At 38.2% G+C, this 17,495-nt stretch overlaps 1 protein-coding gene across 1 annotated transcript in view; it reads left to right on the top strand.

Moving 5' to 3' along the window:
• VPS13A (vacuolar protein sorting 13 homolog A) overlaps positions 1–17,495 on the top strand; it is a 208,378-nt gene that overhangs the window by 140,697 nt on the left and 50,186 nt on the right. Inside the window, 8 exon segments of the mRNA XM_042452020.1 lie at positions 857–1,003; positions 3,656–3,784; positions 4,225–4,358; positions 6,416–6,545; positions 10,647–10,879; positions 13,058–13,211; positions 14,996–15,142; positions 16,585–16,666. Of these exon segments, the coding sequence (XP_042307954.1) occupies positions 857–1,003; positions 3,656–3,784; positions 4,225–4,358; positions 6,416–6,545; positions 10,647–10,879; positions 13,058–13,211; positions 14,996–15,142; positions 16,585–16,666 (1,156 nt within the window).

Consider the following 17,495-nt stretch of genomic DNA (forward strand, 5'->3'; position numbering starts at 1 on the left):
TACTGACCTAAAAATTAGCGGACAAAGTTGAAAATATTTATATATATGTATGGTGGTAGAAGTTCAAAATTTTGCAAATAGTCCAACAATGATAAAAGAGTTACTATGAAAAGGGATAGCATAAAATATTGTTCATACTACTCACAGATCTTTAATAGAATAGAAAGATATGTATACATTTAAGCAGATGTATGTGTCGCTCCTGTGTGGAGACTTCAAATGGTCCTATTCGTATGGAAATGCCATAGTCCAGTAGTAGAGCATACTCTTTGTGTGCTGAAGGTCCCAAATATAATCCTTTATACATAGAGATAAAACTGGGAAAGGCTCCTGTCTGAATCCTTGAGAGTTTCAAGGTCTAGTCAGTATACTGTGCCACAGGAACAATAGTCCAATGTAATATAAGTCAGCTTTGCATGTTCATATGTAAATATGCTCCTGTGAGAACAAGAGAGATCATATGGGTTTTTCCCATAAATTAGGCACTGTTATAAATTATATAATGTGTATGTATGTTATAAGTGATATAATATGTGTGTATGTATGTATGTATGTGCCTTCAAGTCTCCTGCCAACATATAGCAACCCCATGAGTTTCATAGGCTTTTCTTAGACAAAGAATACTTAGAGCTGATCTTCGAAATATAGCCAACAACACCTGATATTTATTTGCAGTTTCCCATCCAAGTACTAATCAGGGCTCATCCTGCTTAGTTTCCAAGATCAGATGTCATTCGGTGTCTATAAAGTATTTAGGCCATGATAACATGCTAGCACATTATATTTTAAAATGTCAGTCTATAAGGTACCATTAAAAGCAGCAACACTGATGAGCACTTTTTGTCCTTTTTTTCAGGTTGGTGTCACTATAAATAACAGCAGTTTTAATCTCACTAGAATAGTGAGCTTCACTCCTTTTTTCATGATTACAAACAGAAGTACACATACTTTAGAAGTAGCTGAAGAAGGCAATGAAACATGGATTCCAATACTTTTACAGCAGGTACTCATGGGAAAAAACAGTTGTATCTCTCTCCACTGGTAACTGTTATATATGAAATGTTTCTTGTTATTCCATTAAATGTTCCTTTAATAACTACATTTATTTTCCTAGCAATATCCTATATTGCAAATCTACTTTCTTGGGTGATTCTTAAGTTCAACCTGAATTTGTATTGCCTTCAATAATTTTTAACTTCATTTCCCCCAAAAAAAGTAGTAGCACTCGTTTGTCACAAAATTGTGGTAGCAATCTTTAAAGCTTGCCACAAGCATATTATTTCTCATGAGAAATGACTAAGGGATAAATAACTCACTGGTTGTTTTTCCATGCAGTCTTAGTAACACTATCAGTCTGTGAGGGCCAATTCAGGCTGTTATCAAACAGCTGTCTTTGTACATTGGAAACACACCAGGCAGGCAGTCTAACTTCTATTTCTCAGCTTATTTTTATTCTCTTCTGAGCCCACACAATTCATTAGTTAGCCAGTCACAACCAAGAACTTTATCTAGAACTCTTATCTCTAACCACACTTTATCTAGTGACTGTGGTACACTTACGAGTCTTATGCTGCCTGTGAAAGGGATTAATCATCTTGTGCCCTCTAGTTTACTGGCTAGCAGGATTATTACTGGTCATCTTTTTTTCTCTCTTTCTAATCTCATATGGTGAAACCAATAGTATTGGTGTTTTCACCTTATCTTTGTTTACATTCCACTGAGTATCTTACATTTTTCTCATACTAAAACCAAAGAAAGAAGGTATACACACACACACATAAAGCTAGTTGCCTGTGTTATATCCTATACTGTATAGATTATAATCCATATCTTAAATGTACAGTATATCCTCAGGTCACAACGCTGGCAGTAGAATAACCTGGTCTGTAACAGTGTGGTGTTAGTGAGTGAAATAGCTAACACTGTTCCTAAAGTTTCCAAGAATGTTTTGCCAAGCCAAACTGAGTGTTGTATTCGATCTCAAGAATACCCAGCAGGCTCTTTGAGAACTAGGGCCCATCATTACAATTCATGTTCCTTTTCATCAGAATAGTCAGTACCTGCCATGCCTCTCTTTGAGAGTTCAGCTTCTGAGGATGAAGCAGATCCACCTAGCAGGCCCCCCTCCCCAGAAGTTCAGAATCTGAAGATGAAGCTGACTTACCACAGCCAAGCCCTCCTCCAGCTCAGCCTTATAGCCACTTGAGTGATCCACAGGAGGAGGAGGAGGAGGAGGAGGAGGTAGAAGAGAGACACCTGAAGTAAGGAGGTATTGCAGTTTAGAGCAGACTCAGCCCTTCTCCTGCTGGCAAAGTGCTGGCAAAGTGAGAGGCGGCGTGGACGCAGCAGGGAAACACCCTCCTGAAATACGGGTGGTGAGAAGAGTGTTTCCCTGCAGCAGGTTTAGAACAGACCCATATGTTTGAATTATTCCAGACAATGAAAACCAAAGGGGCTTTGCAAGAGTGATATAAATTCTTTCTATCCTATTCTATCCCTTTTTAAAATAAACTTCTTTCTTAAAAAGCATCTGCTGTCTCTCTTTGCTCCTGTACACGTGCCTGAACTCGGTTACTGATTGCTCTAGGTTAGTACAGAAAGAAACTAGATCTCTATCCCTCACAAGTCCCAGTGTGTGTGTATAGGGAGGTGTAGCTGTGGGGCTACGTGTAATTCACTGGGTGGTGGCAGCTTAGGAAAAGGACCTCAAGAGATCGCATTCCGCTCAGCAGGGAGTGGGGAATGGGACCTAGGAGATCCTAGAAGGGAAAGTGTGACAGGAGGGGACTCCCTGGGAGTAAAGGGCCACACACAGGGCGCCAAGGGCTCCAGGAAAAGGCTCCCCGTCAGTCATTACATGGTTGGCAGTGGTGGTTTTTTTTCTCCCCGTCAGTCATTACAGCTTAGTATGAAACATTTTTGGAATTTCCATTTAAACATTTATTGTTTTATATGTTTTAGAGCAAACTGTGATTGTAAAAGTTTAAAAGGTTTTAATCCTTACTATAAGATGGTACTTTTATGGCTATTACCTGTATATGGTTGTATCAAACTGTACATATTTTTGACATGAGATTACCACTAAAAAGAACCACAACACTTGCCTTAAGGTTAGCAACCTGGTCATGTCGCTAGTTCTGTGGAGGAAAATTTGCAAAGAGAACAATTGTTCTTACAAATGTGGCTTCGTCAGGATTTTTCTAATCTGCTGGAAATAATATCAGACATATTTAAGTAAAGACAAGAAATACTGTAGATTACACTTTTTCCTGTGAAACTTGAATACGTGAAATACATCACCTTAGTTTTCTTGGTAGTTTTAGCATATACTGAAGTATCATGAGAATAGAATACCAAATGTTCAATAATGCTGAATATATAAAGTGTGACACAAGAACAATATTCTTCTACTGATTTTGTTTTCTTCGCTTATGACCATCTTCTAAAGGTAGATTAATACAGTATTCTAAAGATGGACATGTACCTGACTGTTGGCATTCTTGTTTTATCTACCCTATATTCAAATTATATTTAATTATTGATTCACAATTCTGCTTATTTCATCTTTATATCATATTCAGCTAAAGAGAATGGATGACTACAACTCAATTTCTGTTATGCACTTTCTTTACAAACATGTCATTTTCCTTTCCAGTGTATTCCTTTTTGGCCTGAAAATAATGAAAGCAAATTGCGTGTTAGAGTAGAAAATTCTGATGTTCCACCAAAAACTATTCAGTATGATAAGCAAGAAAATAGTTTGCTGCTACACTTAGAAAACAGGGTGAGTGGTCGTTTCTACTACTTAGACAAATTTTATTGTGTTTTCTGCCCTCCTAATTTCTTTCTCTAAATCAGTGGTTCCCAACCTGTGGGTCGGGACCCCTTTGGGGGTCGAATGACCCTTTCATGGGGATCGCCTAAGACCATTGGAAAACACCTATTTAATTACAGTTATGAAGTAGCAACGAAAATAATTTCATGGGTTTGGGTCACCACAACAAGAGGAACTGTATTAAAGGGTCGCGGCGTTAGGAAAGTTGGGAACCACTGCTCTAAATAAAGAGAACTGTGATTAATATATTAAGAATTAAATAAATATTTTTACATATTTAAAATGTTTTACTGAACTATTTATGCTTTTGGAATTAAAATAATTTTTGTGATGGTAAATTGGACTAATGAGTAAACTCAAATGTAACACACTATTTTTATACATGCTAGCTTGGAGACATTGTTGTGGATATTACAGTAGCGGAGCATTCAACAATAATTGCATTTTCTAATTACCATGATGGTGCAGCTCCATTCCTGATAATTAACCATACCAAAGGAGAAATAATTGAATATGGGCAAAGGTATGTCTATAAAATTTTCTTCAAATTCTATAAAACATGAACACTGTCCGTGTCCATGCCTTAAAGTGTGGATACTGATCATGAATGTGTTAATAGATATTGTATATTTAAATGAATATTAAATATCCATTTAAGAGATATGTTCAAGGATAGTTCCAAAGAATGGCATTGAGGACTCCTGTTCCATGGCTATGTACCTGTGAATGACACAAGGTTCCATCCTGTGCCCCATGCTGTTTGATATCTATATAGAGCTGCTGGGTGAGGTCATTAGGAGTTGGGATTGGGTGCTATTAGTATGTTGATGATACTCAAGTCTATTTATCCATGTTGTCAGAGTTGTCCAGGACTATGCAGGTGCTGGATCAGTGCCAAGTTGCTGTAATGTGCTGGATGAGGCCAATAAACTGAAGTTGAATCCCATTAAAGTGGAGGCTTTGTGAATTAGTGGTTCCTTGTTCTAGGGAATGAAAAAATGACCTCTTTGGGATGGGTTTGCATTTCCCTTGAGGTAGCAGGTGTGTATCATTGGAATATTCTTAGTTTCTTCTCTGTCCCTAGAATCCCAGATCAATTCCCTAGCCTGGAGTGCTTGGGGCCAACTTTGATTGATCCATAAGTTGCAGTCAGTTCTGGACAAGGATATTTTAGCCACAGTAGTCCATGCACCAGTAGCTCCCTGATTAGACTATTACAATGCAATATGGGGCAGCCCTTGAAGATTACTCAGAAGCTACAGCTACTGCAAAATATAGCTAGGTGTAACAGTATGCAAAAACCACAAAATACTGGTTTTAAAGGAATTGCACTAGCTGCAGTATAGTTTTGGTCTGAATTCAGACTACTGGTGGTAACATTTAATCTCTGATTGGCTTGGCACCTTGATACTTTAAGGTGCCATATCTACATCTGGCTATGAATTGAGATATGTGGGAGTGGCCCTCTGTTTCCCACTGGTGGGCCAATAAAATGTAGGAGGATATGAGAGGAGGGCCTCTTCATTTGAGTCACTCTACTTATGAAATATAACTGGGAATATATTCCCTTAGAGCAATGATTCCCAAACTATGGTCTTCTGGGAGTTTTGAACTTTAGCTCCCAGATGCCTGAGCCATCTTGGCCAGTGGTCTGGGATTCTGGCAGCTGAAGTCCAAAACACTTGGAAGGTCAGAGTTTGGGAATCACTGCCTTGGAGACTGGTACTGATGCTGGTGTTATCCAAGCACCAAGAAACGTACGGCTATTTCTAGAACCTTGAGAGATGGTTGAATGCAAATCTGCACATCAGCATAGTTCTAAATTGACCTAAACTGTTTTAATGGGTTTTGAACTGTTTGGTTTTTATTTGTCAGATTGTTTAATATGTTTTTAATCTATTTAAATTAGTCTTAATGTTTTACATTGTTTTAAGCTATTATAATTGATTTGATTTTTTCCTGCCCTGAGATCCTTAAATATAGGAGATAATATAAATATTTAAACAAATTGTGTGTGCATGTGCTCACGCATGCACACGCACACACACACACAAAATGTTCTTCCACATAGTGCCCTACTGGTGCTTCACTGTTAAACATAAATGTGCTTGCTTGCTTAAGAAAGTAATTCAAGTTATTTGCTTTAGCAAAGTGGCATAGTCAAAATATCACAAAATCATAAATCCAGGTGCTTGTTTTAACTGAATAGACACATCCAATCAGTTGTTGAATGGTAAGTCAGCACTTACGTAAACCCATTTGTTCAAGGAGTCTTTTGTAATTCGGTCTGACAAATACATTTAGGCCATAATTGTTTTTATAGCCAACTCTGCCATATTCATTAATCCCAGTCACTTGTGCCACAGAGTTAAGAAAAAGTACTGTAGACTGTAGAAGATAAAACGCTGGGAAGAAGATTAATTATGGGCATGAGGAGATTTCAGTACAGATTTTCTAAATTATTTAATACAAACTTCTTTTTGAAATGCTTTACATATTAAAAATAATACTTTTATAGCTATTAAACTTCATTGTGTTAAATCCTGTGATTTACTATATTTTTTCTTGTTTTATTTTCAGTTCACTCTGTGTAATGGAAGATGTTTTAGAGCCAAATAAAGGAATGCTTTACACATGGGCAGACCCAGTAGGCTCCAGAAAATTGAAATGGAAATGTGGAAAGAGCAGTGGGGAAGTAACTCAGAAAGACGTATGTGTGAATCTAACAAAGAATTTACTTCATTATTTAAACTGTAACAACCTTTAATGTTCTTTATGGTTTCTGTGATGCTGTATATGGGGTTTGCACCTGCACAGTCTTGACTGAATAGAGTTTTAATGGGAGCCTTATTCCCATCTCTTACAGATGTCTAGCCATGCATCAGTGCCTTTTCCTTGGTTCTTTTTCATCAGCTATGTGAGCAGCCTTAGGAGGAACCTTTTCCATCTGAATGATGACTCCCGCTGAATAAATTTCTTTTTCTTCTCTTCACTACACTTTATCTTCCATTATCACCTTCTGTTTAGTAACAGAAATTGACTGTAGGAATGGACTTGTGTAGCTTTTAAAAAGTTATTCAATCTCTATAACTGCTCCAGAGGAAGGTTGTGTCTTTGGCAGGCACTCTGACATGTCTGGGTCAGTGCCAGAGGGTACAAAACATCTGTTTGTAAAAGCTTTACCAAGCCGGGGCTTCATCTTTGTCAAATTGCCTTCACTTAACAGTTTGGAAAGGGACATTGTGACAGGTGAGGTCACACGGAACAAGCGGCTAAGTACTATTATTTTGGTCAATAAACAACCCACCCTTGTGAAGGCTTCACAAGTTTCATTACTCCTTCTACCTTATTCACATGCAAAAATGCCTTTCGAAACTGTCTTGGTCCTGCTGGCTCCAACAACTTGTTTTGTATTGATCCTAGCCTCAGCAACTTCCTCAGTATCAACCTTATTGTAAGCACTGATCTTGGCCCCTTATTCTTCAACACAGACATTTGGTCATTTGGGACCAACCTGGACCTCAGGATACCATCTGCTGTCTCTGCCACTAACTCAGTAAAAAGACTGAAAAGAGGAGGTTTGGCGGGGGCGGGCAGTGGTTCATGTTGAGGTGTTTAGGATGCTGGTGAATCTTAGGCTAAAAGGGATTTTTAAAAATTTGACAAAATAGGAGTACAGTGGTACCCCGGGATACGAATGCGCCGCCTTACGAAATTTCCGGGTTACGAAAAAAATCCATTTAAAAAAACTGTTCCGGGTTACGAAGGTTATTTCGGGTTACGAAAAATTTTTTGGTGCTTTTCGGCGCTTTTTCGCACGAAATCGCGGCTTTTCCCCATTAGCGCCTATGGCATTTCGGCTTGCGAATGCTTTTCGGGTTACGAAAGCGGCGGCGGAACGAATTAATTTCGTAACCCGAGGCACCACTGTATTTCATTCCTCCATTCCATTAAAGATTCTGATGGAAGTAATTACTATGCTGCTGCTGAAGTGTGTTATAGAAAGGGGCCCTCTCTTCAGGAGTTCAAGATAGCTCCAGTTAGAGATGTGAAAGTATGGGGGTGAAATGGAAAATCCTTGCTGCCTAACTTTTTCTCTAAGTACTTCATGCCCTCAAAGCATGGTGGGCCTGTTTTAGACCTCAGAGGCATCACTAGATGCATCAGAATACTTCAGAATAGTCAGTTTTATTATCCTTCATTTCAGAAGGTACCACTTACTGGAAATCTCCATATATCTGCAAACAGCTGGATGGAATCCTTTGATGGACTTCATAAACAAATCTTGGCAGAGGTGTTCTGTTCAGGCAGGCTTGTCCCCCTCCCCCCAATATGTCAACTAATGACAGATGTGTCTGTAATGAGATGGGAAGCACATGGCAGTCTTATGCTGCACACATTCTGGAACCTGTCAGAATGAGAATCCCATATAAATGTGCTGGGGAATTCCTTGCTTCATTTAGGCTTTCAAAAGTTGGGGCAGGATGGTACAGTTGGCTATATACAGTACCACAGCTGCACTACATAAACAAAAAAGAAGGCAACAGATCTCACACTCATTCTCTCTCTGCAGTTTTGAGACTAGTGCTATTGCACATCATGAAATTTGCCAAGCAGTGGAAGAAAATTCACAAGCAGATTCAGTTTTCTTGATGAGTTAGGAGTAAGTTAAGCTTTCACATCAATAATTGACAACAAATGCATTCCATACATCTGCCTTGCAAGCTCAAGTGACACCTGTTCCTGACATTTTTATGTATTTCATTTAATTCAATTTCTGTGCTGCCTTTCTCCCAGAAAGGAATCCAAGGTGGATCACAGATAAAATCATTCAAAATATTTTACTATAAAAATTTAACAATTAAAACCAACTAGCTAAAAACAGTATAAAATGACATAAAAACATGCAAAAGTAAAAAAAAAAAATATCTAAAGCATACACCCCGTATAAAAACGTCCCAGACACAATTACTTGAATAAAAATGTCCTTGCCTACTGGTGAAAGGAAAGCAGGGAGAGAGCCAGCCTAGCCTCACATGGAAGGGAGTTCTAGAGGGTGGGAGCAGCCACTGAGAAAGATCTCTCTTGTCTCCTCACCAAGTGAGTGTGTGATGGTGACAGGACCAAGAGAAAGCCTTTCCCTGTAGATCTTAGGACTCTTTTTTGACTTCTCAACTCATGATCAGTTCTCAGTTGGGGAATTTTTTCTCTTTTGTTGCACTTAAAGAACATGGGCCTCGTTGGCAGCAATTTCCCTCTCATTTCTAGGTCTGGTTCACTGTTAACAGACCCTCTGGTGAATTGTTTTTTGAAGGTGCTCTCAACTTTATACCTTCCTTCTCCTTATATCTCTGCTTGGTCCCTCTGTCTTATTCTCTCTCAGTTGATGAAAGCATCTTTTGAGCCATTGGCTTTGTTATCTTGTGCCTTCATACACTTAAAGTCATCTTCCTGGTGGTGGTTTCACTCACTTGTTGGGCAAATGAGCTTCAACACTTTAACAGTTGATTCACCTACTTAGTGTTTCACAAAGACAAGGTAGGTTTACATTCAGATGTCTCCTTCCTCCTGAAGGTGTTGTCACAGTTACAATTGGGCCAAGTTACAAATTAAGAGTGGGCAACGGCATTGTGGGTGTCATTTGCCTCTAGAGGTGCCCATTGCAAAATGAAACCGATATAATATAACTTCACTTCTGTTTTTTGTTTTGTTTTTTATTTATTTTTTACTTTATGGTCTTTATGTGTTTATGGTCTTTGGAGGGAGTGGAAGTGATAGGAGTGAAACTACTGTGTTCTACAGTGTTTGAGACTATTTAAAGATGGAAAATTATCTAGATTTGTTTTTTTAAAAAATGGGTTTTGTGAGTTTAGGGAATGTCTGGGGTTGGGAGCTACACTTTTCGTAGCCTTGCCTTAGATATTTTTTAAACTCTGTCTTACTGCACCCACTCAACTGCTTCATTTAGGTATTTGAAGTGTTTCTTTGAGGTCAATTATAGACTGGGGGAAACGGATTACAGCTTTCTCAGAAGAACTTCCAAATGGGTGGGTTGAGTTTATCAAGCTGGTATGTCAGCTTGTGCATTTTCCTCTGCTCTGAAGCTAAATACACATTCTACAAGAACAGCAACAACATCTGCAGTCCTACTGAAAGGCTACATCTATGCAGATCTACAGTCTGATTTCAACCTTCCACATTCATCTTTTGCTGTTGCCTTAAGAACAGAGGCAGAGGTGAAGTTGTGTTTGGCAATGCAGATCTGTCTTTTATGGAGCCTTTTAAGAAATTGGCTAGACACCCATATGTGTGAGTCAAAGAGATTACACAGAATAGGTTGCTTATCTGTAACTGTGGTTTTGAAAGCAAAAACCCTGCAGATTGATACACTTATCCTCATCTTCCACATCTGTGCAAATTTCTGTTACATGGCAGACTGGGAATTGAGAAGGCTCTGAGGTACATACAGACATATGCTTTGAGGAGTGAGGCTCCAGTGAATACTACTCCAGAATGTTTTGATTGTGGGTCTACACAAGTGTAAGATCATGTCTTTGTTTTATTTCCAGCATGTTTCTGTTTTTATTTTGTTGTTGATGATGATGATGTGTTGGAATGTTTCAATATTTAAGTATTCATTTTAATCATTGTTACCCAAAGAAGGATGGATCTGTATACTTACTTAGAATCAGTGTTAGTATAATTAATAGAGATTATTTCAGAGAAAACTTGGATAATATAGGGTTATATGTCAATGTAAGATTTAAGAATGTTACTCTGCAAATGAACATATATTTATCTTTTGTTCTAGGATTTGATGACACCTATCCAAGTGGGAAATAAAACCATATATTTAGTTTCATTTTTTGAAGGATTGCAGCGTATTATCTTGTTCACTGAAGATGAAAAAGTTTTCAAAGTGTCATATGAAAGTGAAAAAGTTGAATTAGCAGAACAAGAAATCATTATATCGTTACAAGATGTTGGCATCTCTTTAGTAGATAACTATTTAAAGCAGGAAATAGGTTATATTGGGATAACAAGGTAAAACATTTATAATATTTCCAATTTAATTAGTTATTTTTTGTAATGGTAGGTTATGAACTGACTTGTTTTCTATGGTGTAGCAATTAATAGTTTGATAGAAATTCTGCTGAACTAGATATTATTTCCTAAAAACATATCTTTGTGATGGTTTTAAAAATGGGTTCAGTGTGGCAAAATGAAGCACCTTTAATAGTGCAGTCTTAAGAATGGATACCTACCGAATTCAGTGGGATTTCCCCCCACCCCACCCCGATAAGTGTTCATAGTATTGCAGCCTATGTGCCATTCATTTCCAAGGAAGAGGTTTAATGTAGAGAAATTTATTTTGTAAATGTATCTATCTAGTTTTTAAAAAATTGTATCCTACCTTTCTCCCAGTATAGGACCAAAGATTGTTCACAGACTAGATACAATAAAGTTTCTGTCATGGCCAAGTTAGTAAAGTCCTTGATTTAAGGAACCTGAAGCATATATTGCAGTTTCTTCAGATTAGCTTACCAAAGGTCTACAGCCAAATACTTTTAAAAGATAGGCTTCTGTCTTGTCTACAATATTGAAGTTCGAGGGGGGAATAACTATAAAAAAGTTTCCAAAGGGGGCTACATTGAATATTTTCCCTACAGTTCATAGTTTCCTTACATGGGATTTGAGCCTTGTACTGAATATTTTAACAAGATCCCCTTTCAAACCATTAAAGAACACTACATTAAAGTTGTTGTCTTTTATGGTTGCTTTTCTGGTAGTGATTACATCAGCACAAACAATTTCAGAACTGGCAGCAATGTCACTTAATCTGAAGTTTTATAAATTTGAACGGGATAGATTAGTGTTGCATCCATATTTCCCTAAATGTGTCTTTAAAAGAGCTGGAGCTGAGCTTGTATATTTACCACTTTTTCCCCTCATCCAAAACATCCATTAGCACATGAGTGAAATATTTTGGATGTTTGCAAGAGTACAGTGCAATTGAGACATACAGAAGCCATGTTTGTCTCTTTATCCTCAGACACTGAAGCAAAAGGCTTCTGACAATGATAGAAAGGTGGATCAAAGTACAGTGGTACCCCGGGATACGAATTGATCGCGTTACGAAATTTCCGGGATACGAAAAAGTTCCATTGGAAAAAACTGTTCCGGGATACGAAGGTTTTTTCGGGTTACGAATTTTTTTTCGGCGCGAAATTCAAACGCGCGGCTTGCCAGCGCTAACGGAAAGCCCTTTTCGGCTTGCGAAATGCATCGGGTTACGAACGGCGCGGCGGAACGAATTAATTTCGTAACCCGAGGGAGCACTGTATGTATTTTTCTTTGCTGTGATTATGCACAGCAGCCAAGGCCTTGTAATGCATGCCCAGAACTGGACACAATATTCTAGGTGGAGCCTGACCAAAGCAGAATACAGTGGCACTATTACTTCTCTTGATCTAGACACTAAACTTTTATTGATGCAGCCTAAAATTGCATTGGCCTTTTTAGCTGCCGCATCACACTGTTCACTCATGTTCAACTTGTGGTCTACTTGGACTCCTACTTGGACTCCTTTTGTGTTGCCAGGAGGGAGTGGGGGAGGAGAGAAGGTGGATCCTTTGCAGCTACGGCTGCTAACATCAGACTGAAAGTGGAAGCACATTGGAAATGTGGGGAAAGCAATGTGTTTCAAAGTTGCAAAGAGAGTTACGTGTAGTACTTTTGCTGGGAGAGGGCTCTGTATTATTCATGTTGGGAGGAGTTAATATATTCACATTTTTCCACTTTCATGGGGGTCCTTGGCCCCTAATTCCCACAAATATGGAGGGGTAACTGTATAATTTGGACCTCTGCGTCATCAGTTGGCATGTGGGGGTTAACCCAATACTGGTGGATTGCTCCTCCTGCCATACCAGAATAATTCACGTTGAGTACTAACCATTCAATTTTTAAACTGTCTAATCAAAAAGATTGTATGTACAGCGCTGTGTAAATTTACAGCACGTTATAAATAAAGGTTAATAATAAAGGTTAATAATAATAATAAACTAGATTCCTTTTATTTCTAGCAAAACGTTAAATATTCAGCAGTAAGTATACCTTAGAGACCTAATAAAATGAAATTGCTTACTGGCTAGTCACACTAATAACTATGAAATATGTTTCAACTGATAAATAATCTCTACATTTATTTATTTTGTTTGCAAGTTCTGATGTAATTTGGGAGACAAAACCCAAGAAAAAGTCAAGATGGCGGCCACTGAGTTTGAAGCAAACAGAAAAACTGGAGAAAGAATTTAGTGAATACTGTGATCATTCACCAACAGAAAATAAAATAGTGGAGCTAGATGATAATATTCCGGTAATTCTGAGAGGACTTTTTGTCAATTTGTAACTCTGCTGTAAATCTTTTATGTAAAGTTTAGTATCTTGCTTATTGCACTTTTACTAAAACCATATAGAGACAATCTTTTACCCACTTTTACTTTTTCTGTTCCATCCTAGCCATATATCTTACATGTCATTTTTCTGCAGCAGGAGGTTGTTGCTGTGTGTCTTCAAATGGTTTCCAACTTAAGGTGATTCTAAGGCAAGTCTAACATGTTTTCTTGGCAAGTTTTGTTAAAGAGGTTTTGCCCTTGCCTTCCTCTGAAGCTGAGAGAGTGTGACTTGCCCAAGGTCACCCAGTGGGTTTCCATGGCTAACACAGATTAGGATTCTGATCTCCAGAGTCATAGCCCAGTGCTCAAACCACTCCAGCCTGCCGGCTCTCAGCAGAAGGTTATAGCCCAATTTTGTTCACATTTACTCAGAATTATGTCTGAGTGTTTAACAGTTCATGTTATTCTGACATTTGTCTGCCTCATATTGTTTGGGAAGGAAAATGAAAATTTAATGAGAGGTTAACCCCTGATCCTATTTTGTTCTATTTCTTCCTTGTGGGACTCTGTTAAGTCTTTGATGTGGGTTCTGTGCCAAAGTGACAAGTTGGCTTCCTATGTGACCTTTGTATTTTACCATTTAACCAGTGCTTCCAGCAGCTAATGGCTTCAGTGGTTATCACCCTTTTACCTATCTAAGGAGGCATTCTTCAAATTGGTTTTCTGATGTGTTGCTGCTAAACAAAACATCTTACCCTGATTTTAGCATACCTTGTGGATCCAGTCCAACAACCATTCCTATGGGACCTTAGTTATATCTAGGCAACAGGCATCATTGTGGGACCTCTATGCATATTTTTCTGGGAAAACATACGACATAAGTACACTCAAGCTATTAAGAGCCCTCCCCTCCCTCCTTCCAACTGTCATCTTCTGGCCTTAGAGGGAGTGAAAGGACAGGCCCGACGCCATTGGGCCTGGCCCCAATTAAGAAAAAGAGCCCTCCCTCCAGTCCATCTGCCTTGGTCCAGGCCTCAGAGGAAGGCAAAGGAAAAACCCCTCTGAGCAAATCATGCCAAGAAAACCCTGTGCCAAGAAAACCATAAGTCAGAAACAACTTAAAGACTAACAACAACAAACATGTATAAGATTAGGCTGTTCATGGCTTTTTTAAAAAAAAAGTGAAATTTGAGTATTTCTGTTTAATACTGTCTTAAGTGGGGGAGGGATAAAGTGTTTTTAATTGTCATATTTTATATTTTACTGTTGTTAACCGCCCGGATTGGTTTGCCAGAGGGTGGTATACAAATAATAATAATAATAATAATAATAATAATAATAATAATAATAATAATAGTTTCTATCAAACTATTAATTGCTACACCATAGAAAACAATTGCTACACCATAGAAAATATTATTATTATTATTATTATTATTATTAATAAAGACACTTGCCTTCAGTTAGACACTTGAGCATATTTGAAATATTTCTCTTTGAACTGGTGAAATATAAAAGTGCTTAAAATTTGCAGGATTGTGTTTTCATGCTTAATTGAAGGATATTTAAGGAATTTTAAGGAATTTTAAGAAATAAGTTGTTTTACTATATTAGCATATTAATTCAACATTTTAGCACTTTAGCATTTAGCATTTTTATTGTCTGTGTTTTATAGTCTGTTTTTAATGTTCGACCCTTTTGTGGAAAGGGTGTTACAAACATTATTATTAAATGGGATTTAGATTTGAACATTTTAAAATAACAGGTCTGCTTGACTCCTACTGGTAATAACATGAAAATATTACAGCCAACTGAAATCCCTGTGAGAAGAAGCTTTTTGCCAGCATTAAAAGTACAGTATAGTACATCTGAACACCAATCATCCTTCAGAGTCCAGATTTATCGAATACAGGTATGTTTCAGGGTTACCAAAAGTGAACAATAAAATAAGGCTTTAAGTTGATATAAGCAAAGTAAGATATAATCGGTCTTTCACATTTGCAGTTTTAACGTTTAGCTTTGATTATTGGCAGATTTGATTAATATGTTCTCTGTAGGAATCTCTGCGTTCTCCAGTGTGACCCTATGACCAACTTTTGCCAGAAGCTGTGCCATACTTCCCATGGCATTTGTAGGTCTTCCAACACAATTTTGTGGTCAGCTTCCAGTAGATGTTGACCATAGAGTTGCACTAGAGAACCTAAAGATTCCTAGGGAAGAGTTTTCTCAGGTTAAAAAAAGTGTTTTTGTTTTATTTGCAATTTTTCTACTCACAGGGGTCTCTTACCCCAGCAAATGTGGAGGACCCACTGTAATAACATATTTTTAATTTTGCTGTTAGTTTAATCCATGCAGTTGAGATTTCAAGCTTTTCTTTGTGATACCTTCAGTGGCTGATATTCATGAATGAGCTTTAACAATTAAAACTTTTATTTAATTTGAAATTTTCAAATGATGAAGGAACTGCTTAAAACAGATGTTTATGAAAAGTGTATTGAATTCCATCGGATAAACATCGGATTTAAGCATAATGTATGTTAAGCCTTTTAGACATTTTTTAACATTATTAACATTTGTTAAACAAGTGAGTCCTAGAGCAGATCAAGCCAGAAATCTCCCTGGAGATAACAAAACTTAAGCTGTCGTACTTTGGACACATCATGAGAAGGCATGAATTACAGTGGTACCCCGGGTTACGAAATTAATTCGTTCCGCGGTTAATTTCGTAACCCGAAATACCTTCGTAAGCCGAATTCCCATAGGCGCTAATGGAAAAATAGCTCTCTGCTGCCCTCCGGTGGCGGAAAATAGCGCCGCGGTTTTTTCGTAACCCGAAGAAACCTTCGTAAGCCGAAGCAATAAATCCCTATGGGATTTTTTCGTATCCCGAAAAATTCGTAACCCGGCGCATTCGTATCCCGGGGTACCACTGTATTGGAAAAAACATAAATACTAGGAAAAGTAGAGGGAAGTAGAAAAAGAGGAAGGCCACATGTAGATGGATGGACTCTATTAAAGAAACCATGAGTATGAATTTGCAGGAGTTAGGCAGAGCAGTGGAGGATAGGTTGTCTTGGAAGTCGCCATGGGTCATTGTCGATTTGAGGGCAGTTAACAACAACAAATGTTAAATCTACTTAAATTCAGATTACAAAGTGCAGTCTTTATTGAATGAAGACACTAAAGAGAATTAGCAGTTGACTTCAATAAATTGAGATTTCTCTGTTTTCCCACTTTGATATGTGTGAAGCCAGTATAATTGCAAGCTAGGATGTTTGTCATTTAAAGTAAAAACAAACATTTGCAAGTGGATATCTAACATGCACCATATTGTCCTATCATTGCCCTTGTCAGATACAAAACCAGATTCCTGGAGCCATATTTCCCTTTGTGTTCTATCCTATTAAACCTCCCAAGTCCATCTCCTTGGATTCAGGTTTGTTAACACTGTTTAACACCTTTTTATGCTTTTTTCTGCTGCTTGTAATAATTTAGGAAGATTGGGGGGCTGGGGAACTAATTCATAGTAAGCTTAGATAAAGTGCATTTTGTTGATAAGTTTATTTCTTGAATTTGCTAAATTTTCTAGAAACTTCAAGAAAGCATATTGTTCAAACAGTTGCTTTTTCAATGTGGAGTCGAAGGCTTTAATGGCCGCCATCCATAGTTTTTTGTGGGTGTTTCGGGCTATGTGACCATCTTCTAGAAGAGTTTCTTCCTGACATTTCGCCAGCATCTGTGGCTAGCATCTTCAGAGAATGCTTGCCTGGAAAGGAGTTGCTTTTTCTATTTTCATTTGAATGAATTTTCAAATACTAAGATTAATTAGGCATTGTTATAAGTTAACAAAGCAATGTGATCCTCATTTTAACACTAGAAGTTATTAGATTCAAATGGGAAACACCCCCCCCCCAAAGTTCCTGATCCTGAGGCAATGAAAGCTTTACAAGCTTTCATGCACATCTTAGGCTACTCTTGCTTGACAAACATACCAGCAAATGTCATATGTGTTCAAGGCTGGAAGGAACTCAGTTTCCTAAGCCCTTTAGAGCAGTGGTTCCCAACCTGGGGGTCGGGACCCCTTTGGGGGTCGAATTACAATTTCCCAGGGGAGGACCGGACCGCCCGGCCCTTCAGAGCACCACTTCCCAAACAAAGGCTCCCAAGCCATTAGAGCAGTAGCCACCTCCAGGCCCTCTCCTCAGTGTGCTTAGCATCTGCCACAGAGTCCCCATTCCTGCCTCTCTCAAGAACATAGAGCTCTG

The sequence above is a fragment of the Sceloporus undulatus genome, chromosome 2 (genome assembly GCF_019175285.1).
Source record: "Sceloporus undulatus isolate JIND9_A2432 ecotype Alabama chromosome 2, SceUnd_v1.1, whole genome shotgun sequence".
Lineage (NCBI taxonomy): Eukaryota > Metazoa > Chordata > Lepidosauria > Squamata > Phrynosomatidae > Sceloporus > Sceloporus undulatus.